Genomic DNA, 22265 nt, shown 5'->3' on the forward strand with positions numbered 1-22265 from the left:
AGGGACTCAGGCAGCAAAAATGGTGGTGACTTGAGTAGAGATTGGGTGCCGCGGCCCTCTTCACCCACTCTGCTCAGTTCAGTCCCCGGATCAAAATGTCAGGGGCAGAGCTGGGGTTGAGCACCGCGCCTTTCATCGTCTTGCTACTACAGACATGTTTGCGAGGATACGAAACCTTCACCCAGGCAAGACAAATAGGGGAGGGATCGCAGACACTTTTGTGGAAATTCAGGATTCAACAAACGCGACTCCACATGTGGGCTAAGGAATGGGGAATTTTGGATGAATCGAGACAGCAGAGACAGAGGCCAGGGGATCCAGACGACTACAAGATCATCACAGAGACTCTGTTCCGCATTTCTGATCTCATCGCCGACTACAAAGTGCTCCAAAATCGATATGGTCTATCTCTCGTTACGGAGGATCCCACCTTCGTTGTTCAGGTGCGCGCCCGCCCACCCCCTTACCGAGCTCAATGAGAAACGGGCCAAGGGAGTCTGCTGACATTTCTGTAGCGCATCCAAGGACGAGTCGAGGATGTAATTGCAGAAGAGTTCAACGCCTTTCTGCAGCAGGACCAGGCGCTGCGGCGCGAGCGGAGCCAAAACAGCAATATCTTGAAGAAGTTCCGCTGGGTCGCAGCCGACAAAGGCAAGTTTGAGACCGTGATCAAAGATCTCACCGACTATAATGACGGACTCTATCACCTTCTCGCGGCTGCGGAACGCCGAGCACTGCGGCAAGGACTGAGTGCTGAATTGGTCACAACTTCCAACGTCAACGAATTACTTGGTCTCGAGGCTGCTGCCGCCTCCACTCCGTACGAAGCTCTCTCCCAAGCCAGCGCACTGCGAAGACACCTCGTCATGTCGAACTCGGCCGATACCTCCTCGGAACTACGAGTATCTGGCGACAGCATCGCTCTTTGCCAGCCTCCCAATGCAACGTCTGGCCTCCTCGATAGAGCTTTAGCCAGGCAGACCGTTGGCAATGAACACAATCTAGTTATCGTGGAGTGGAAGCACTTCGATCGCGACGCTGCAGACCATATTCGCTTGTCCCAATTGAACAGGCTTGACGCTCTGGCTCGGTTGCTGCACCTCTCGTGCAAACCGGAGGCCCTCCGCGTACCAAACTGCCTAGGGTACTTCTGTGACGACTGGCATCCACGTGTCGGACTGCTCTTTGAGTATACAGGAAGCTCAGCACCGCAAGCCACGCCGCCGTTCCTATCGTTGCACGACCTGCTCCTCACCAGCAAATCTGTCCCTTTCCTAGGAGATCGTTTCCGTCTGGCACTCGACCTCTCACTCTCGCTGTGCCTTCTTCATACTTCGGGATGGCTGCACAAGGGCATCCGCTCAGACAACATCATTTTCATACAGGGTTCACCACTTAACAATGACGAGTCACCCCCATCACTGAGAGACCCACTTGTTCTAGGCTTTGAATACTCCAGGCAAGACAACCCTTTTGCCGAGACCGACCTCGTCGTGTCGGCATTGGAGGTGCACAAACTCTATCGCCATCCAAAATCAATAACCGCGTCTAGGGATCGATACTGCAGAGCCTTCGACATATACTCACTAGGCATTGTGCTCCTCGAGATCGGCTTCTGGAGGCCAATCTCTGAGTTTCACACCGAGGGTCAAAGCCTAGATGCCTTCAAGGAAGATCTAACCAATTTTTACGTCACAAATCTTGGAGCGAAGACTGGGAAAATATATATGGAAGCAGTGCGAAGCTGTTTGACTGGGGAGCTTGCAGACGTAAATACGAATGACACGGGGTCGCAGAAAGGGTTCTACTGGGAGGTTGTCAGGGAGCTTGCGAGGCTTGCCGTTTGATCATATAAAGTTTGTCACTTACACTCTCTTTCTCCGTCAACGGCGCTGGCTAGACTTAAACCCCCTATCCCATTCTTTCTTATAATGTCTCTGCTTTGTAGTTCCACATCGGCCTTCAGTCAGAGTATCTCGCTTATCATAGTCCCTTTTGCTCTTCACTGTTTCCCCTGGGGTATAGTTCGTCAATGTTGGTGCCGGAAGACTTCCTGGGGTTTGACACCATTTTCAAAGAGGATATTGAGCTCTGTACCTGTTTTGTTCTTGGTCTCTGGTAGGAAAATCTAAACTCCCGCAAATCCAATGAGGGTCGTCCAACCAAAGACAAGCCCGACTTTCCCACCAGGATTACCAGAATCTGCATTGAACATGCACAGAAAGACAAAGGTGACGAGCCATTGCAAGAAGTTGAGACCGAGATTGGCAAGGCCGTGAGTTCTCGCTCTCATCTGTATAGCAGGAAGTTCACCGACAATGGTCCAAGCAACAGCACCCAGTGGATGGAGCGTCTCACACCGCGCGTCGTTTTCAACATCTGATGATGCGGCAACAGCAGCAATTCAGTTCAAAGAGCTGATATTTTCCATCTGCTATATTCTGGGCAAATATCAGTCGAAGCCCGTGCTCGTGAATGCCGATGACTCGATCTGCACGATAAGTTCGAACGATTCGAATAAGGGGGGCGATCCAGAACACCCTTTCTCCGTGTCTTGCATGTGGCGGACTCCAGGCCACGAGAGTGTTGCAGCTTTAAGTGCCCATGGCGAGGTGACTTCTACAAGAGGCGACAAGCTTATCTTGGTCCAGAAAGGATTGTCATCTTGAAGACTCTGGCGTTGCGGTTATCCAAAAGCTGGATAAAGGAGTCTTGCTACATTATACAACTTCAATACTCCAACACACAGTTGTCACACTTTTTGGTGGCGCATGCCGAACAGTGCGCGTTAAGATATACGCTCATTGGCCCATTTCTACAGTGGCAACAGAACCAGACTGCCACTCGGCCAGAGGACTTCAAAGATGGGTTCGTGGTTGGGACTGCTTCTGTCCCTGTTTTCGACTGGCCGTTGACCTCGTCTGCGTTGGGTTCTGGAGAGAAAGCATGCAGATTCCGAACGATTCTCGTCACCTCATCCATTAATGAAATCTCATCGTCGCTTTGTGTCCTCTTTTCTTTTGCTTGGTCTTCCGATTCGCTTTGAGTGGCAGAATCTTCCGGGTACAATGTATACCAGAGACAGCATGTTGTACTGTTGAACGTCAGTATCGTTGTTTGACCGGACCAGATCAAGCAATGTACCAGAAAAGGTCATTTCCGTGAAAGACAAGATCCTTCGTGCACCGGATACACCTCTTCTCCGTCAACTCGAAGAGTATGGACATCGTGAGTTTTGCGTTTGGCTTCACTGACATACTCCATGTTTGGGTTGTCACGAGCTGGCCACGACTGTCGTTCATGTTGAGGTGATAAAGACCGTCAAGGATGTACGAGCGGGATGGGTGATTCCAGAAATGGGTTGTGAGAAATTTGGCAAATGTGGTTGGGTATTCGCATACTGAGAAGGGCAAAGTCAGCGAGGATCCAAAGGCATCATCGAAAGTGACGTGGTCAGCTCCTAAGATGGAGAGCGGGCGACATAGTCGAACGGTCATGCGCGAAAATACCACGACGATACAAGCAAGCAGAGTCGCGGATACTGGATCTGTCTGTGCGAGAGTAACAAAATCTCGAAGCATATTCTCCACCCGTTGTCGTGTGGTGAGACAGCATAGAGCCGCAAGCAAGATTGGTGCCATCACTTGTTCCGGTAACGCCCAAAATTGCTCGGAAATGGGTCGTGATAGTTCCTTCGCCAAGGGAATCGGTCCATAAGTCTTGATATGTGTATCCAGACGAGGTGTTTTACGACTCAGCTCAAGACATTTTGGCGATCGGGATGCGGCGGCTTGTTGCTGATGGCCCGGGCTTTGTTTGAGAGCAATTTGCATGTCTTGAATTAAGCTCGAAAGATCATTGTGTGACTGGGCAATGGAATCCTGGATTTGTTGGGCGTCTACGGAGGATTTCAACCGTCCGGCTTGAATGCTCTCATCGATGAGGTCTAGCTTCCAGGATAGAAGTCGGTTGACCTTCGCGACCTCTGCCTGGGTGCGATTTCCTGTTAGGCTATCCATTCGATGATCAGCACAGCGTCTTATGAGGAGTGATGGTGCCTGACATAATGGCATCTAGATGCGTTGCATCGAGAGCGGCTGCGGTGCGTGTACATGATTCTTGGAAATCCTTCTCGCCACTGAATGGCCATACAACCTGTGTATAGGCACTTTTCGCTTTTGCCTTGAAGGTGGTACCGCTGACCAAAGCATTCTTATGCTTCAAAAGTCGAGCTCGTCGATTTTCTTGAAATTCGCGCAGGCTCCTCACTCGATTGCGAATGTCCACTGTCGTTGCTGATAATTCATCTGGCACTGTATCTAAGACGCCCTCGAGATTTTTGATGGCTTCGAGGTCATGTTCGATGCTCATCAACGCGGTGACAATTTTCTCCTTGGATCCACCCTCTTCCTTGACTGCCTCGAGGATTGTCTTCGCCGCCCGCAGTCCATTGACGAGATCAGAGGGCGATAGTCCCACCACAGACATGATTGTTATCTTAAATTGTCGTCGAGACCTCCAGAAGAAGTTTTCCGAGCTCCATGCTGGAAGATCAAACCATGGAGTAGAAAAGTTTGCCCAGCATCAGGCTGAAAGAAAGCAGGTGGCATAGTGCCAACGTGGGGGTTGGTGGGCGCAGCTCCATGTTCTCGAGAGCCGTGCAGTAATAAGTGGTTCAGCCACATTCCCGCCCGGCACAAGATCCGCGCCATTGGCTGTACCCGCAGGCGAGGCAGACATTGGATTTCTGAGGGTTCTCTCGACTTGTTCCCACAAACTGGAAGCACAGGTTCTCCTTCAAGTTCGATTATTCTAAACGCTCGTCCATATGATCTGCAATAAGGAATTTTGCCACAGCGTAATGGCCGTTACGCAATGCGAGAGTTCGTGCAGTCTCAATCGTGCGCCAGCTCCATGGACGTCTTTGTACACACTCCAGAGCAAGTGAACCATGTGAAGCCGACCATATTCTGCAGCTGGTTCAATCGCAGTTTCCAAAAAGAGCAAGTTGATATCGGCTTCATAGGACATCACGTTGTCCAGAAGGAGGAGGATCATACCAATATACCCGCGAGATACAGCTGTTTATAGCAGGGTACGTCCGTATTTAGGTGCCAGGAGGTTAGAAACTGAGGCTATAATATCTAATATGGTTTCGACTATTCTGATGTTCCCATACTCGACGGCCAGGTCCTTTCTGAGTGTGTTGCTGGAGAGGCGTTAACATCGGCCCCTGCTTGAAGAAGTTTAATAATATTTAGATTTCCTTGCAAATTCTGCAACCGTAAGAGTGGGTATTGAGAATGTATACAGAAGAAGAGAGCGAGCTCCGCTAGCGTAAGCTATGCTCGCTGCTTGGTAGGTTTGTTGATCGCTTAAAAGGTTGTTCGAGCAGAGTAGGATGACAATATTGAGACAACCTTGCAATGCTTCATTTATTGACGATGAGAAAAGCTTTTCGGCGGCCGATAGCGACTCTAGAGGATACCTTTCAGGAATCACAGCACGGATATAGCAGTATATCGATTACACTGTTGGAGTAGTCGCTGCGCAAAACTCGTTGGGTATGGGACCTGTCAAAATCGATTGAACGATGTCTGGAATATCCACTGAGCGTTTCAGGTGGCCCTCGCTGGGCACGTCTGCTGATTCAGTGGTGGCCATATTGGTGGAGGTATCATCCACTTGGCAATCGGAATGAGTACTCGAGCTTATGCTGAAAAGGAGAATAAGTACCGATCAATGCCAACGCATCCAGGAACTTGAGCCAAGGTATGTTATGAAGTAGTAGCGGTACAGTACTATGCCGTTTGCGGCATTGCACACGCTGTGATCGAGTCATTCCCGGTAAGTTACATTAATGTATATTCTCTAGTCTCGCCATCTATTGCCAGGGATGAGAATGCAGGAGACTGATTAAGGAAATCCTTTCGCTCGAATCGTATGCGGTGTAGTTCCAAGAGCAGAGGGTCTCTAGATGGTCACTGGCTGAGGAGAGCGTGGCTGAGAATCTCCCTGAGCCTCCCTGAGCGGGGAGCCCAATCTGGCTCCTTTGGCGTGAATACCTAGGTACATCATACTGTGTAATTGCTGCGCTATGGAATTAAATATCTAGGGAGGAAGGAAAAGCTACGTGCTTGTTGAATGGTAGAACCCCCCCCCCCCCAAAGCAAAGCTGGCTTGTCTCCGGGGTGCTGATGGATCTGGAGATCTGGGGATCTAGAGACTAGAGATTCGTACATACATATAAATTTGGGATCGTTTGGGAGATAGGCTTCGTGTGGTGGCTGGTTGGGTAGATAGTTGGGAATTTGACATGAATCCACCTGAGCTGAGATGGACGGCGCACTGCGTTGGATCGAGTTGGGCTGGACTGCTGATTTCCAATCTAGCCTAGGAGATTTCACGTTGGGACCGGTTATACTTGAACACTGGGTGTTTATCGCTCATGCTGAGGGACGGGGAAGGACCATCGGTTTTCTCAGCCCTGATTTCTTGTCGTCCACAATTTCCTATCAAAGGAATGTGCCCTGTTGCCGTCGACCTGTTCCCCCGTCACTTCGACTGCTCCTCTTCGTCTGCTGGAGATGCCATATTCTTCCCGACTTCACCATCACCGCCCTCCTCACCGCCGCCGTCGTCCTCACCACCGTCACTGTCATCCCCAGAAACATAATCCAGCGCGCCCTTCACTGGCCTTGGCGACTTCCACCCTACCATCATCTCGTTGACCAGAAACTCGTCGAACGAGGGGTACACGTTCAGCACCTCATCGAAAAAGGTGATTCCGCATCCCAGTGTTCGGACGGTGGCTTCGACCTTGGTGCCTACGCGCAGGCAGGACTGGAGGATCGATTCGATGAAAAAGACGTACTCCGTCTCCGCAGCTTGAACCGATGGCGGGGACAATGCTTCTTTCTCAGCCGGAGTGAGATCTTCGGGTAGAGCGTCAGGATTCTTCCATGGTTTGGCGTAGACGCAGCCGACGGGGCGAAAGTGCTGCGAGTGGCTCGTGTAGATCTGTTTACATGCCTTTGTGGGAGGCTCGATGCGTGTGATTTCGAAGCCGGTACGCTCCTCTATCTTGACGACGTCCATCATCTTCGGCGCCTTTTGCTGCACACCCGCAAGGAATGCGGTGTAGACTTTCTCAGTGGCGGCACCAGCGACTCCGAACTTCACGATCTGTTGTGCTTCGTCTGGTTTCAAGCCCACAAAGACGGCTTCTTCGCCATCGGAATTCCCCCACCACGTTTCTCCGTCGTAGTCGCGCGAATAGCTGCCATCGAACAGAGTTGAGCAGGCAATGTTGAACTCACCCGGCAGGCGGCGTGTCGCCTCGGCCATATCCCAGAGCTCGGGTCCTGCTTTGCGGCACAGCTCACGCGCTGCGAGCACATCCTCTTTGTACTCGGGGCAGACGTCATGCTGTAGGAGATAATCCATGAATCTCTCCAAAGTGGTGCAAACCATATTGACTTCGTCTTCAGTGTCGAGGCCGAAGATGTCCTTCGCACGTCGGCTCAAGAAGCCCTTTGCGCAGCCGAGGAAGTCGACCTCATAGACACTGGTCTCAGTGCCCAAGTTTCGCTTGTCCTCACTGATCCAAACCTGTGAGAGTGCAAGGGCGATTTGGGTCTTGTCCATGCCCTCGGTGTCTAGGCCCCCTTGGCCGATGTTTGGCCGTACTGTCAAGCCACCGTACATGAGATACTTGTAAAGGGCATCACGGCGCTGTGGGGTGAGTTTACGGCTCCTTTCGAAGCGAGCAATGGCGGTAGCGACTCTGTCCACAAAGGGAAGACGGCTATCGAAGTGGATGATTAGAAGATCTGAGGATCTCTGTGCTTTGAAAGATATGGATGCGCCTTACGGATGATAAATTTCTTGCTCTTCAGCATGTTGTTCTGGTGTCAAGGGGGCGTCGGCGAAGTAATCTTCGAAGCCAGAAGGTTTGCCCTTCAATGGTCGTCAGCACAAATGTTGCCTCCCTGCTTGGTGTCAAATCGGAGCCTTACCAACCCGCGCTGACTCGCTGGCCTCTTACTCCTCTTTTTCTTCTTTTTCACCTCAACTGGGGGGACGTGGGTGACCTCGCCGTAATCGCGATCCTCTTGGACCTCTTGATCTCCTCCGTTTCCATCGCCGTCGCCGGCATCAGGCTCTTGAGAGGGTTGAGTGGGATCCCGAGTCCCATTTGACGGGATCGTGTTGGCTCGAAGCCTCAACGGAAGTTCCTTCGTTTCAGAGTTGTCCATGGCAGCGGACAGTTTGCAAGATGAGAGATTGACCGGAGCTGCAGATAAATGGAATGTTTTATAGAAAGACTTTCGCCATTCACTTTGACCTCTGCGAATCTTGGTAAAAGTGAAGCAGTATTTACCGCCGCGTGGGAAGTTGAATGTCGCAGTAGCAAACAATCATCTCTGCAGAAAGCCACAGTGCAGCAATTCAGGTGACACGTTGCATGATTCGCCCCACGCTCTCACAGTGCCTTTCCCGACTTCCAGCGTCGGACCTCCAGATGTTGATGGCGAGGCTGAAGAATTAACAGAAAAGAAGCCTTTTGGTGCAACTACCACTAACAATATGTTCCGCCAATCATGACCGCATCCGGCCGGGCAGCTTGAGGGCCAGGAATCCCACCCCCTGCAATCCTTTACTCGGAAATCCTTCGAGAATTGTCGGTGCCCACACAAATGGATTGATCTACTGAGTCCTGGGTACATAAATGTACGCAGCTCTAGCAATTGGAAGGTGGCCGACTCTTGTATAACCCTTGTGTTCCCTCCCCCTACGCATACCTAGCGAAATGGGGAGCTCTAGTACCTCAGCGCAGGCGAGTAAAAGGGTGGCAGCAATACTCTCAGAGTCCGAGCTGGTGGCCTTTGATCACACCGCTGCTGGACAGTAAGAAATGTCTTTCCCATGTCTACATAAAAACTGACAGCTTCTCTGCACAGCGACGGCATCAGCTCCAACGCCTCAGGCTCCCTCATCATCAAGCCCTGCACCCAAGCCGAGATCGACTTCTACGAGTCCGCCAAAGACCACCCCTTATTCCAGGCCCACATGCCAACCTTCCTTGGCTCCCTCTCGCAACACGACGACCAAGACGCCGTTGCCCCGCTGCTTGAGTCCTCTCAAGATGGCGTTGTCGCCCCTCCACACGTAGATGGGATCACAGCACAAGGGGCTGTTACAGGGACCACACCGGGGCTTATGAGGCGGGTTTCGTGGAAACCTTCAGGCGGCAAGAAAATCGCCACGGGTCTCGCGATTGTGTTGGAGAATGTCGTGTCCGGGTTCAAGCACCCGAACGTATTGGACGTGAAGCTCGGCGTCAGACTGTGGGACGACGACGCTCCGTTGGCAAAAAGAAGGAAGCTCGACGAGGTCACGGCGAAGACGACGAGCGGGAGTCTAGGTTTCCGTCTTGCTGGGATGAAGATGTGGGCTGGTGCAGGGGCAGGGGCAGAAGACGCCGAAGTCGAAGTGCCGCCCACGGAGAAAGAGTATGTCGAGGTCAAGAACGGGTATAGATCCTACAACAAGTACTACGGCCAATCGTTTTCGGCAGACAGCGTCGTCGATGCCTTCACGACGTACTTCGGCGGCATCATCCAGGGAAAGGAGAACGGCGACGCCGCGACGAAGAGAGTCCGGTTCAAACGTCAGCGGGCAGAGTTCCTTATCCGCCGGTTCATCAGGGAGTTGGAGAGCATCCAGTACGTGCTCGAGAACGAGGAGAGCAGAATGTACAGCGCGAGTGTGTTGATGGTGTATGAAGGAGACCCGGAAGCGCTGGAGATCAGCATTGCGGGTGAAGAGGAGGAGGATGGTCGGGACGGAGTGGACGGAGGTGAGGGCATGCTACAAGACGATGATGAGGACGAGGAGGATGACGAGGAGGATACACGCCCGCCTAAGGTCCACGAACTGCGCCTCATCGACTTTGCCCACGCCCGTTGGACGCCTGGTGAGGGCCCCGACCAGAACGCTATCAAGGGCATTCAGAGTCTGCTCGCTATCCTTCGGGATCTGGTGGCTAAGGCAGAGTAAACGAGAAGGAGGGCCGTGGGGGGGGTTCTCTTCCACCTACCTACCTAGCTAGGTAGCTACTGCACTCTCAGTTGTCGGGGTAAAAAAAGAGTAGACGGCTGGGAACCCCAAAGGTCTGCATGCATGGCGAGCGACATGAGAAAAGACATGGGCAAAAAAAAATGTACAACAAAATCTCGGACCCCAGAGCAAAAGTTGAGGCAAGCCTCTAATCAAGACCAATCGACATCAATTTTGTTCTATTTAGGTTCTCTAGTGGGAGCTCGTTGCGTCGCTCCAATTCACCCAAGCGATGATCCTTTCGTTCCAAGACTGCGGTCAGAATCATGTTCTTTCCAACCCTATAACACCTTCCGGCCATCCTGCCCACACAATCGCCCGACTGGGCACTCGCCCTGCAACAGGACTTAACACACTGATTCTCCCTCTTACCTCATCTGTGTCCGTGACGTACAGAAACCCCATCACGGTACTGTCGCGAATGACCTCCTGCTCGGCTTCTCCTTCGCAGTTCATCACCGCGAGGACGGAGCTGCGCATGGCCGCGATGGGGGCGGTCATACGCTCGAAGATTTGAGATTCGGGAAGCGGGACCTTTGACATGGAATAGGGAGATGTGTTGTCATCAGCGTCGTCGCCTGCACCGCCCGGCAGGAAGGAGTCCTCTTCGTCTTCGTCTGCGTTGGCCGCTGCTGCTGCTGACGGGTCTGGGGTGGTCCCGACACGGCGCCAAACGGTCAACGTGGAGAAATCCACTTGTTGATGGCGAGGCTGTAGGGAGATACCGTTGCTCAGGCGCGGGTTGCCGTAGAAATATGTCTTGATTTGCGCAGCGCGGAAGGCAGTCATGTATGCCTCGTCGCGATCGACGCAGCCGCCTGATTTGGCAAGTTTGATTACGGATATTGTTTCGAGCGCGGTGGGTAATGTTGTTGCAGTGGACGGTGAGGGTCGGAATACTGTAGGCTGTCCATCAAACTTCTTGACCATGTCACTGTACAATCTCTCTGAGCCCATGCAGATGATAACCGATACGGCAAATTCAGAAACGATGTCCTGAATGATGTCGTATCCCACCGTACTGCCAGCTTTCAAAGTGGTCAAACTTCCCGGTGTGTCGATAATCATTCCGCTTTCTCTAGCTTCGGGGTCTTGAGCTCTACGCCCTGCCAGCGCAAGAGCTAACCGGTTGATCTGAGCCTTGTAGACCTTCCCTTCCTTTTCCTGGGGTTTCGAGCTGCCGAAAAAGTAGACGAGTGGTAACTTGACGGGAATGGCCCCATTAGGGCCCGACATTGGCGCAGTGCCCCATCCTTCTTCGACATCCATCAGTGTTTTGAAGACCGTGGCAGTGAGAGTGCCGGGGATGCTCATGACCCCCTCCTTGACATCCAGATTGACCACAACTGGGGAGCGAGCAGATCGAGAGGCATAGCCTGTAAGAATTTTGGCGAGGGATGTTTTGCCTGCATTTTCAGGTCCCACGATCAAGACTCGTGGGCCTTCGCGTCCAGCGGGTTGAGCCTGAACTCGCAAGTTTTCCAGGGCGAAGTGAGCATTGACGTACTCGCTCATGGGGGTCTCTTCAGCGGTATACTCGCTTTGCAGGGCATCACCGGTGACCTCGAACGAGCAGCCATTCCAAGTGTAGATGGCAGCCTTTGTGCCCGTGAAGATGTAGGTGTTCCCGACCACGAGTTCAGTCCCAAACAGCTCAGCGGATCCTGTCAACAACTGCGTGACTTGTGCATCAGAAGAAGCTCAGCAGCGGACTGAAAAGTTCAACTCACCTTGACCTGTGCATACTTGCCCACGGCGACCTCGAAACGCCATTCTGTCTCCTTCGCGAGATCGTGTTGGGCGGTCTCAACAGTGTGAACCTCTTCTGGCTCTTCTAGCCCAAGACCAGGCAACGACATTTGATCATCGTGTCGCGAGTGAGAGGGCGATAGAGTCTATTTGGGTGGCGGTGGGGGCCCGTATTTCGTATTGCTGGGAGGCTGATGTGCTTGCAGAGAGCGTTGTGTGAGTTGAATTGTTCTGATGCAAGTTGCTGATGCTCGGCCGACGGTAACTGGACGGATTCGGAAGTGGGGGCTTGGCATAACAACAACAACTGTGCCGCCACCATCGTCACCATTGTCACTCGGCCGCGCATGTTTCTTCGTTCTTCGCAAACTCTGCTGTTCGAGGTAATAATTCTCCAATACCGACTCGCCGAGTACCCTGGGCTCCATCCCGAATCCAGCTCATCTCTCTGATTCGGCCTCGCATCGACCCATTGATTCTACGCAAATCATCGCCTTCACAGCTTCCATCTCCCTCCGCTCGTGTTGACGCTGGTGGGAACTTGAATCCGGAATAGTCTCCTTCGACTTTCCGGAACTCCATTGTTAGTACACAATGCACAAGCGAATCGCCACCAGCTGTGCCCTTGCTGGCCCTTGGCCGCGGCCCCTTGTCCCCTCCCGAGACCCTTGGTGCATTCTTGGTGTTCAGTGCCTACGCAGTCTGTGCGCAATCGTCTGTTCCTGCTGCCGCGCAGTAAGCAACGCTAGCACTGGTGACACTGCTTCACTCTTGGCTGCTGTCCTATTCAGGAGAGAGCCAGCCCATCAAGCAGCATTATGTAAGGCCTTAAGTAACATACGCGAGGCCCCAAGCCCCTTCAGGCCCCCTTGACGGTCCCTCGGAATTTGCCCTTTACTGGGGGTGTTGGTCACCATCGACCAGGTTGTTACATACAAGCGCCGCTTGGAGAACTCGCATCTCCTCAGTGTTATGTCCTACCGCGCCGATCACCCCAGTTGGGCCGTCAGCTAAGTCCATATCATATTACTCTTCCGGGGCAATGACTACACGGTATATGGAGTTCCTGGGCCTTGTATCCTGGTACAAAATCAGCACTATTCATGATACGGCATAATCTACGCCGGAGATGTTATTACTTTCGCTTGACTTGTTCCTAGCGCAATGAAAATGGTGGGTTTTTGGGGGCCCTTGTCAACCTGCAAGACCTCAGACAATCAAATTGCTTCGTCAAGCGGCATTTCCCATGCTGTGGCGGGACTTCCGCAGGCCCTGGCCTGAGCGCATTCTTGAGCCTTGACCTTCCACTTTGACTTTGGCCTTGACGGCCGAGGAGCTATGCAAGGTTTCCGTGCTTCGCTAATCAAGCCGAGAAATACAGGGTGCTACCACCGTCCAATGAGACGTCTCTTTGCCCTTCAACATGTACCTAGTGCAACCAGAAAGCCCAAGCGTGGTAGAAGTCCGGTCCATCATACTCGTACGTGGTTCATCCTTCGACTCTCACTGTTCTCTCATCTTATGGTTCTGCTTCGAGATCAGCTACACTTATTACCATATGTCTCCATCGCTGCTATATACTCTTGGTTAAATTGGCGGCACTTTTGGGTGGTGTCTCTCAGCCCGGCAGAGCCTAAAAGCGCGAGGTCGAATATTTGGGAACCCTGGTGCTCAGAATCTATTACATTCCTTCTCGCCAACACTGTCCATAGCCTGACGTGAGCTCGCCGTGTATACGGAAATCATGAGTAGAGGCCACGAGGCTCATCGTCCGCCGCCAACGGGCGATTCCCTCGACCGCGAAATATCGACCAGCAGCTCTGAAGGTCCAGCATTCGAGCCAATCCGAACACGAAAAACAAGAGACACTGACGAGTATCGATTCGACGACGGAGAAGACGCAAATCGAGATGAGCTTGCAAAGATTGCATCCATTTTGTCCGGAGCTCGAACTCGCACCATCACCAGCGATGGCCTGCAGAGACAAGACACTGTTGCCGGCATGGGCATTGAATCCCCGGAATTTGATCCTAATAGTCCCTCATTCAACTTTTACCTATGGATCCGCAAGTTCCTCCAGCTGCTCGAACAGCAGAACATCAAACTGCGAAGATCTGGCTTCACTTTCAAGAATCTTGGTGTTTCTGGAAAAGGATCCGCCCTAGTACTCCAGCAGAATGTTGGCTCCATCTTCATGCAACCCTTCCGCATCCGTGAACTTTTCAAACACCCTGTTGAGAAACAAATATTGCGCAACTTCAATGGACATGTTGACAGTGGAGATTTGCTGATTGTCCTCGGTCGACCCGGCAGTGGCTGCTCTACATTCCTCAAAACCATCTGTGGTGAGCTCCAAGGCCTCCAGTTGTCAAAGGACTCCAAGATCACCTACAGTGGAATCCCGCAGGAACTCTTTGTGAAGGAGTTCAAAGGCGAGGCAATATACAATCAAGAGAACGAAAAGCACTTTCCTCACCTGACGGTGGGAGAGACTCTCAACTTCGCCGCTGCATGTCGCACTCCATCCAACAGGATTCTGGATGTTCCTCGAGATGTTTGGGCCAAATACATGGCATCTGTCATGATGAATATCTTCGGTTTGTGTAAGTTAACACATCCGTACAAGTCGCTTAATGGAGACTTGTGGCTAACGATTTAATTAGCACATACCCGAAATACCAAAGTTGGGGATGATTTCGTTCGTGGTGTTAGCGGCGGAGAGCGTAAACGTGTCAGTATCGCCGAGATGGCTCTAGCAGGTGAGATTGATTCAAATATGCCTGAATGCTCATGCCCATAATGTTTCGACAGGTTCGCCAATCGCTGCATGGGACAACTCCACTCGTGGTCTTGATTCGCAGACCGCTCTCGAATTCGTTCGTTCGCTCAGGATTGCTGCGGACTTCGCAGGTCTCACTTCTCTCATTGCAATCTACCAGGCTTCACAAGCCATCTATGACTTGTGTGACAAGGCAATCGTGCTCTACGAAGGGAGACAGATTTACTTTGGGCCTTGTGATGAGGCTCGAGCATACTTTGAAGACATGGGCTGGTATTGTCCTCCTAGACAAACCACGGGCGACTTCTTGACGTACGTTTTGAACTTCAATAATTGCTGGAGGAGATGGATTTGCTGAGAGCTTCATACTAGGTCCGTCACCAACCCAAGGGAGAGACAGCCCAGAGAAGGCCTCGAGAACAAGGTTCCTCGTACACCTGAGGAATTTGAAAAATACTGGCTGGAAAGCTCTCAGTACAAAGCGTCTCAAGAGCAGACAAACCACGCAGAAGAAGTCGATGCCGACGGAAAAGAAGCTCTTCAGACCTTCAGAGAGGCTCATCAACAGAGGCAAGCCGAGCATATGCGCCCGAAATCACCATACGTGATAAGCATTCCGATGCAAATTCGCCTTTGCGTTACGCGAGCATATCAGAGACTCTGGAATGACAAAGCGTCGACTATGTAAGTCGTGCCGGCCAATTGCTAATGTCTCATCTTCGCCATCAAGCTAACATCAACTTCAGCGCTGTCATCTTCAGCCAGATCGCACAAGCCCTGATCATCGGATCCATCTTTTTCGGCACTCCGCTTTCCACTAGCAGTTTCTTCGCTAAAGGATCTGTTCTCTTCTTCGCTGTTTTGCTCAGTGCTCTGCAATCTATCGTTGAGATCAACACCTTATACAGCCAAAGACCCATTGTCGCCAAGCACAAGTCCTATGCCTTCTATCATCCATTCACGGAGGCTGTTGCAGGTATTGTGGCTGATTTGCCCATCAAATTCTGCACAACTACCGTATTCAACATCATCCTGTACTTCCTAGCTGGGCTGAGGTACAGGGCGTCAAATTTCTTCATATTCTTCCTGTTCAACTTTATGGCCATGTTGACCATGTCAGCGATCTTTCGAACAACGGCAGCAGTCACAAGAACCATTTCGGCCGCTATGGCCATTGCCGGTGTCATGGTCCTTTGGATAGTTATATGTAAGTGCCGCTCTGGGGCTTTCGTCTGTTTGCAGAGATTCTGGTCAAATCATTGGTCTTGTGTGTAACCCATCCGATGCTAACAACGTGCCAGACACGGGCTTTACGCTGCAAAGATCATTCATGCATCCCTGGTTCAAATGGTCCTCTTGGATCAATCCAATCGCCTACGCATTTGAGTCGCTCCTTGTCAACGAAGTTCATGGCCGGGACTTCCCATGTGCACCTACGAGCTTGGTCCCACCCTACGGCACTGGCGACAATTTCCAATGCGCTGTTGCTGGCGCCGTGGCTGGCCAAACCGCCGTTTCCGGTGATTCATGGGTATCGTCGTCCTATGGGTATTCTTACAGCCACATCTGGCGCAATCTCGGCTTTCTCTTTGCGTTTATGATATTCTTCTTCGCCCTCTACTTTATCGCTACTGAAATCAACTCCGACACAACCTCGACCGCCGAATTCCTGGTCTTCAGAAGAGGTCATGTCCCATCGTACCTACAAGGCGGCAAGCGTGACGAAGAGCAGACACAAGCCGACGAAAAGGGCGTGGAATCGGCGGAAGAAAAGCAAGCCAAGGAAGTCAAAGCTCTACCTGCGCAAAAGGACATCTTCACTTGGCGGAATGTGACACTCGACATCAAAATCAAGGGCGAGCCTCGAAGGTTACTTGACGGCGTTTCAGGATGGGTAAAGCCCGGTACTTTGACCGCCCTAATGGGTACTTCAGGAGCCGGTAAGACTACTTTGCTGGATGCCTTGGCGCAGAGAATCAAGATAGGTGTTTTGACAGGCGATATGGTAAGCATCCCATGCATATTCCGTTGGCTTTGGATCAAAGTTTTGACGTTCTGTTTCGTGGCAGCTTGTCAACGGTAAACCCCTTGATCGTTCCTTTCAACGCAAGACGGGTTATGTGCAGCAACAAGACCTTCATCTTGAGACCACCACCGTCAGAGAAGCACTTCGGTTTTCAGCTTACCTTCGGCAACCGAACTCAGTCACAAAGAAAGAGAAGGATGACTTCGTTGAAGAAGTTATCAAAATGCTCAACATGGAAGATTTCGCCGAAGCTATCGTTGGAAATCCTGGGGAAGGTCTCAACGTTGAACAGCGTAAACTGCTTACGATCGGTGTCGAACTCGCAGCAAAGCCTGCTCTCCTTATTTTCCTCGACGAACCCACCTCAGGCTTAGATTCCCAGAGTTCTTGGTCCATTGTTGCCTTCCTTCGAAAACTGGCAGATTCAGGGCAAGCAATTCTCTGCACTATCCATCAGCCATCCGCCATCCTCTTTCAAGAATTTGACCGACTCCTCTTCCTGATGAAAGGAGGCAAGACGATTTATTTCGGCGACATCGGCAAGAATTCCAGGACTCTGTTGGACTACTTTGAACGGAATGGTGCTCCCAAGTGCGACGACGACGCAAACCCTGCCGAGTATATGCTCGATATCTGCGGGAAGAAGTCTGACCGTGACTGGAGCGAAGTGTGGAAGACGACCCCGGAAGCTCAAGAGGTGCAAGCAGAACTGGATCGGATCCAGGAGGCTAAGCGATCCGAGCCGGCAGCAGATGCATCGTCCACATCCGAATTTGCAATGCCACTTACTGCTCAGATCTACCATGTCACTCACCGGGTGTTTCAACAGTATTGGAGAACGCCTTCTTATATCACCGGCAAGTAAGTACTGAACCTATCTCACTAAAATGGAATGATGACAATTGACGTGCCTCTAGATTTCTCTTGGGGATAATGTCTGCATTGTTCATCGGTTTCTCATTCTACAAGCAGAATACTACCTCGACCGGATTGCAGAACACGATATTCGGTATTTTTATGCTTGTCACGTTAGTTGAATCTTGCACCTTGACACCTCTTCTGCTTGATATTGACTGACAAATGACAAGGATCTTTTCGTCCCTCGTCCAACAAATCATGCCTCGCTTTGTCATCCAGCGATCCCTCTACGAAGTCCGGGAGCGTCCATCCAAGGCATATTCGTGGATCGCTTTCCTTGTCGGCAACATCTTCGTCGAAATTCCCTACCAGGTGGTCTTAGCCGTCCTGATGTGGATCTCGTGGTACTTTGCCATCTTCGGCAAGAATCAAAGCGACGAAACGAGAGGGCTGATGCTGCTTTTCGTGGTACAATTCATGGTCTTCACAAGCACTTTTTCCCATATGATCATTGCAGCCATGCCCGACGCGGAAACGGCGGGAAATATTGCCACACTGTTGTTTAGCATGATGCTCACTTTCAATGGTGTCCTGCAGAATCCCTCTGCCTTACCCGGCTTTTGGATATTCATGTGTATGTGCCTTGGTCCCCCTTTTCCGTTCTCAGGGGCTGCCCTCACTTGCAGTAACTAACCATTGCTATTAGATCGAGTATCGCCCATGACCTACCTCATCGCTGGCTGGGCGGGGACAGGTCTGCGAGGTCGGCTTGTCCACTGCGCCCAGAACGAGCTCGCCAAGTTTGACCCTCCATCCGGCCAAACCTGCGCGCAGTACCTGGCCGCATACTTGAACGGGGGCGCGCCAGGACAGCTGTACAATCCCAACGCGACCAGCCAATGCCAGTACTGCCCGCTCACGTCGGCAGACCAGTTTCTGGCCGCCAGCGAGATCTACCCAAGCGACAGATGGCGGAATTTTGGGATCGGGTTCGCGTATATCATCTTCAACGTAAGTCCTCTCTTCACCCCGGACCTTTCCCTCTCCTTTTTGGGACCTTCCTTTTCACCTGGTTTCCTTCCTTATCTGGGGTTAAAAACTTGACTTGGGACATGACCCAAGCTTTGCCCACCTGCTCGCCTGCCGCATTACCATTACTATTACCATTGCCATTACCATCACCCTCACCCCCATCCCATCGATCGTGTTGACGAAGCCCCCTTGACTAACCATTCTATTCGTTTCGTCCGTGTACAGATCTTTGCCTGCATCGCCCTGTACTACCTCTTCCGCGTCCGACGCATCAGCATCCACAGCCTCGCCAAGGGCCCCGCTCGCATCATGGATCTCATCCTCAATCAGGGCCTCAGGAGGCTGTTCGCAAGACACGCGGAGCCCACGCCGCCCGGCAAAGAGGCGGAACTGCACCGCGCTTTCTAGAGAGCATATATACATATATATATACCTAGGCCCTGCGTGTGACTCGGTTGCCTGACTAGCTTTGATAGTAGGGAGGGGTGAGAAGGATCGGAAGGAAGGGGGAAAAGCAAGCAAAGGGAGGGATGAGGCATGTCTGATGGAATAGGATTTCGCAAAGAATTCGCGGGATTATGTGATTTGGCTTTTTTTCCTTTCCTTTTCAGTCTCTCTCTGTCTCTCTCTTTGTGCGTCTCTGTCTTTCCTGGTATCAGAAAGAGTTCTACTATCTATACTCTGTAGACACATAGGTACATAGCAGTCAATCTAGTGAGAAATGTTGGATCTAGCCCCATCCCATCCCAACCCACTTCGTCCCGACCCATTCCAGGGTATAGATTTGCTCTATTAATCCTAAACTGGCCCTGTCTATTTTTGTTCTTTTCTGGCTCTCGTTATTTTATTCATTGACGCTGACGCAAATTCCTCGCTTCGTCCGCGACGTCGTACAGGAAGAAAAAGTCATTGTACTCCTTGGAAAAGGTCTTTGCCTTGGGGCCCGGGATGGGGCCCGTGTAGTACCGCTTGACCTCTGCGATCATCTTGTCGGGCGGGCCCATCATCTTGTTGGACATGGTCTGCGCGGCGCTGACGCGCGGGAGGCGCAGCTTGTCGAAGAGCTGCAGGCGCGATTGCACGGCGTTGTCGTCGTCCGCGTCTGGGACGTCGCTGAAGAGAACTTGTAACGCCAGCGCGTCTTCTAGGGCCATGGACGCGCCTTGGCCGTGCGTCGGCAGCATCAGGTGGCCGGCGTCGCCGATCAGGACGGCCCTGCCGCGTGAGAAGTGCTCGATCGGGTCGCGCCACATCTGCGTGTACACTTTGATGTCGGTGGCGCCCTCGCACACGGCCTGCACGGCGGGATGGAAGCCCTTGGCGTCGGCGAGGACGTCGGCCAGCTCGGCGGGCGAGTCCCACCCCTCAATACCTTTCTCCTTAGGTTTCGTCGGGTGCACGAGCGCCACGTACAGCAACTCGCCGCCACGGCAAGGGTAGGTGTTGATTAGCAGGCCCGGGCGACCGACCTCGGTCTTGTAGAAGGTCGTGAACCCGGGCGGCTGGTTCTTGTAGAACTGCCCTGCTTCCGGGTGCGCGAGGACCTTGTCAAAGGGTTGCAGGAACCGGTACATGGACATAGGCGACTTGCTCACGGGGTAGGGACGGCCAATGACCTTGGCGATCAATTCGCTGTGGGCGCCGTCGGCGATGATAACGAGGTCTTTCCTGACTTCCTCGCCAGTGGCAAGCTTGAGGACACCGCTGTCGACGTCGACGTCGACGACGGGGGAGCCCAGGTGGATCTGTGGCCGGGGCTCACACGCTTCGACCAAGTCCTTCAGCCCAGCGTGCAGGTCGGCGCGGTGGAAAAGCAGCCACCTGTCGCCGTACTGTTCCTGGACGCCAGTGAAGAACTCCTCCGAGTCGACCTCGATGGTGTCAGCCCTGATGCGGCGCATCTGGCTGTAATCCAGAGCTCCGGCCTTTACAAAGTCGAACCCCCATTTAGACAGGATCCTCGTGCCGTTGGGCCCAATGATGATGGCAGCACCAGTTTCATTGCGAAATCTGGATTTCTCATACAACGAGATAGAGTGGCCGGAGCGAGAGAGGGCGATGGCTGCCGAAAGTCCAGCTATGCCGGCGCCAATGATGCCGACTTCCAATTGGCGCGACGGCATGGCTCTTTTGTTTATTTGTTCGTTTGTTTGTTTGTTTGTTTGCTTGCTTGCTTGAATTAAATGGGCGGGATGTTGAAGGAGGGGTGGTGGGAGAGGCGGGAGATTCAGATCCTTATACTTGCAGTTTATTCTTCTCCCGCTGCCAAACCTCGTGCAACTGAACTGGCGAGGTAAGACGAAAGAAAAGGGAGGTTTATTGCTCCTTCAGGCCACCTGGAGGAGCTGTGGTGAATAGAGAAAGCTTCGTTTACCTTTGCAGTCTGGGGGACCGGGCTGCCCAAAAAGGGTTCATCAAGACCTTATCATTAGTATTAATAGCGCCGGGACAAGGAGTTGGTTGGAGGCGTCACTAGGCTGACTGCAGCCTGGTGTCCCTGAGACGAAGCTGTCCGGGGGAGGCAAGAGGTTACCTCGTAATGTTTTTGTTGATGAAGCTGCGTCACACAACGTTCGACAGCATCTGCGCCAACTTCGAGGAACAAAACAAACACACACAACACACAACAACACTCACCTTGAATCCTTCCATCCTTTCCATCCTCCCAGTCTTCCCACCAGACTCATCGCACTCCGATCCTCCATCACCGTCTCCGTCTCCACCAGTTCTCCCTCTCAACGCATCATCACCCATCTCCCTCCCACCTCCGACCACCATGTCCTCTGACACTGCCTCCTCCGCCGTCCTTCCCACCCGCATCATTTTCTCCCTCCTCGGCCTCGCCTCCGCCGCGGGCGGCTACCTGGCGGACTGGAACGAAACCCACGTCTTCAATCCACGCTGGACCCCTCACGCGAAATTTCACAACGGCCAGACCATGTCCACGGGGCTCGGCCTGGGCCTGCTCACATGGTACTACACCTGGCGGACAACCAACACGTCGACCACGTCGGGCCTTCTAGACAACCTGCTCACGGCGGCGCTGATGAGCAGCCTGTACTGGGCCACGCAGGTGTCTGCCATCCTGTACCCGGGCACGAAGTGGGTGGATGACGAGTTCAAAAAGAGCCATGGCGAGCCGCAGAAGCGAGGGGCGCCTGTGTTGCTCGGCTTGAGCTGGGCTGCGTTCGGGCTGGGCTGGTATCGATTGACCAACGGAGGGAAATCAGTCGCCATTTGAAAAGATGGGCGAGGTGAAGAGACGCTCGAGATTGAGCGAGCGAGCAATGGAGGAGGCCAGGTGGTGCGGAAAGCGTCTATATTACATGGCGTCCGGGTAACGGCTGGCAGGGAGAAAAGGAACAACATCTGTGCATGGACGAGAAAGGAGAACACAGGAAGCAAGTACAGCGCGTGTCTATTAGCTGTCTGTCCTGCAGTGCACTCGCCCTCGCAAGGTGTCTGTCTATCACTCCGACGTTGATCTTGTATTATTTATCCTTTGTACTCGGTGCAAAGCATTGGTCCATGTACAAAGAGCTGGGTATCTCAGTATGTAAGAACGAGTAATCTGAAATCCGCAGGACTTGCCCCACGGACCTCAGCCCTGAACAAGAGCAAGGAGGCTGGCTGTCTTACGGAGTGCGTATTTCGTAGGCTACTCGGTACCCAGTACGGTGCCCCATACTTACAGACTGT

At 52.4% G+C, this 22265-nt stretch overlaps 8 protein-coding genes across 8 annotated transcripts; 4 read left to right on the forward strand and 4 right to left on the reverse strand.

Moving 5' to 3' along the window:
- Nucleotides 1–95: 95 nt before the first annotated feature.
- A1O5_12557 (uncharacterized protein) lies at nucleotides 96–1847 on the forward strand (the record flags this gene model as incomplete). Its single annotated transcript, XM_007753126.1, has 2 exons — nucleotides 96–443; nucleotides 516–1847. The coding sequence occupies 2 exons, from the start codon at nucleotides 96–98 to the stop codon at nucleotides 1845–1847; spliced, it is 1680 nt and encodes a 559-aa protein (XP_007751316.1).
- A 2179-nt stretch (nucleotides 1848–4026) lies between these two features.
- Nucleotides 4027–4488, reverse strand: A1O5_12558 (uncharacterized protein; the record flags this gene model as incomplete). The annotated part of the gene is made up of 1 exon (XM_007753127.1): nucleotides 4027–4488. The coding sequence occupies one exon, from the start codon at nucleotides 4486–4488 to the stop codon at nucleotides 4027–4029; it is 462 nt and encodes a 153-aa protein (XP_007751317.1).
- Nucleotides 4489–6555: 2067 nt separating this feature from the next.
- On the reverse strand, nucleotides 6556–8258 carry A1O5_12559 (uncharacterized protein; the record flags this gene model as incomplete). Its single annotated transcript, XM_007753128.1, has 3 exons — nucleotides 6556–7807; nucleotides 7874–7959; nucleotides 8019–8258. The coding sequence occupies 3 exons, from the start codon at nucleotides 8256–8258 to the stop codon at nucleotides 6556–6558; spliced, it is 1578 nt and encodes a 525-aa protein (XP_007751318.1).
- A 554-nt stretch (nucleotides 8259–8812) lies between these two features.
- A1O5_12560 (uncharacterized protein) lies at nucleotides 8813–10062 on the forward strand (the record flags this gene model as incomplete). The annotated part of the gene is made up of 2 exons (XM_007753129.1): nucleotides 8813–8910; nucleotides 8964–10062. 2 exons carry the CDS (start codon nucleotides 8813–8815, stop codon nucleotides 10060–10062), a joined length of 1197 nt encoding a protein of 398 aa, XP_007751319.1.
- Nucleotides 10063–10386: 324 nt separating this feature from the next.
- On the reverse strand, nucleotides 10387–11981 carry A1O5_12561 (uncharacterized protein; the record flags this gene model as incomplete). Its single annotated transcript, XM_007753130.1, has 2 exons — nucleotides 10387–11796; nucleotides 11853–11981. 2 exons carry the CDS (start codon nucleotides 11979–11981, stop codon nucleotides 10387–10389), a joined length of 1539 nt encoding a protein of 512 aa, XP_007751320.1.
- A 1634-nt stretch (nucleotides 11982–13615) lies between these two features.
- Nucleotides 13616–18974, forward strand: A1O5_12562 (ATPase; the record flags this gene model as incomplete). The annotated part of the gene is made up of 11 exons (XM_007753131.1): nucleotides 13616–14474; nucleotides 14535–14630; nucleotides 14683–14962; nucleotides 15023–15334; nucleotides 15397–15857; nucleotides 15952–16655; nucleotides 16720–17537; nucleotides 17594–17704; nucleotides 17765–18168; nucleotides 18241–18545; nucleotides 18792–18974. 11 exons carry the CDS (start codon nucleotides 13616–13618, stop codon nucleotides 18972–18974), a joined length of 4533 nt encoding a protein of 1510 aa, XP_007751321.1.
- A 440-nt stretch (nucleotides 18975–19414) lies between these two features.
- Nucleotides 19415–20689, reverse strand: A1O5_12563 (uncharacterized protein; the record flags this gene model as incomplete). The annotated part of the gene is made up of 1 exon (XM_007753132.1): nucleotides 19415–20689. The coding sequence occupies one exon, from the start codon at nucleotides 20687–20689 to the stop codon at nucleotides 19415–19417; it is 1275 nt and encodes a 424-aa protein (XP_007751322.1).
- Nucleotides 20690–21342: 653 nt separating this feature from the next.
- On the forward strand, nucleotides 21343–21807 carry A1O5_12564 (uncharacterized protein; the record flags this gene model as incomplete). Its single annotated transcript, XM_007753133.1, has 1 exon — nucleotides 21343–21807. One exon carries the CDS (start codon nucleotides 21343–21345, stop codon nucleotides 21805–21807), a length of 465 nt encoding a protein of 154 aa, XP_007751323.1.
- Nucleotides 21808–22265: the final 458 nt, after the last annotated feature.

Source organism: Cladophialophora psammophila, assembly GCF_000585535.1.
Source record: "Cladophialophora psammophila CBS 110553 chromosome Unknown aczJe-supercont1.35, whole genome shotgun sequence".
Lineage (NCBI taxonomy): Eukaryota > Fungi > Ascomycota > Eurotiomycetes > Chaetothyriales > Herpotrichiellaceae > Cladophialophora > Cladophialophora psammophila.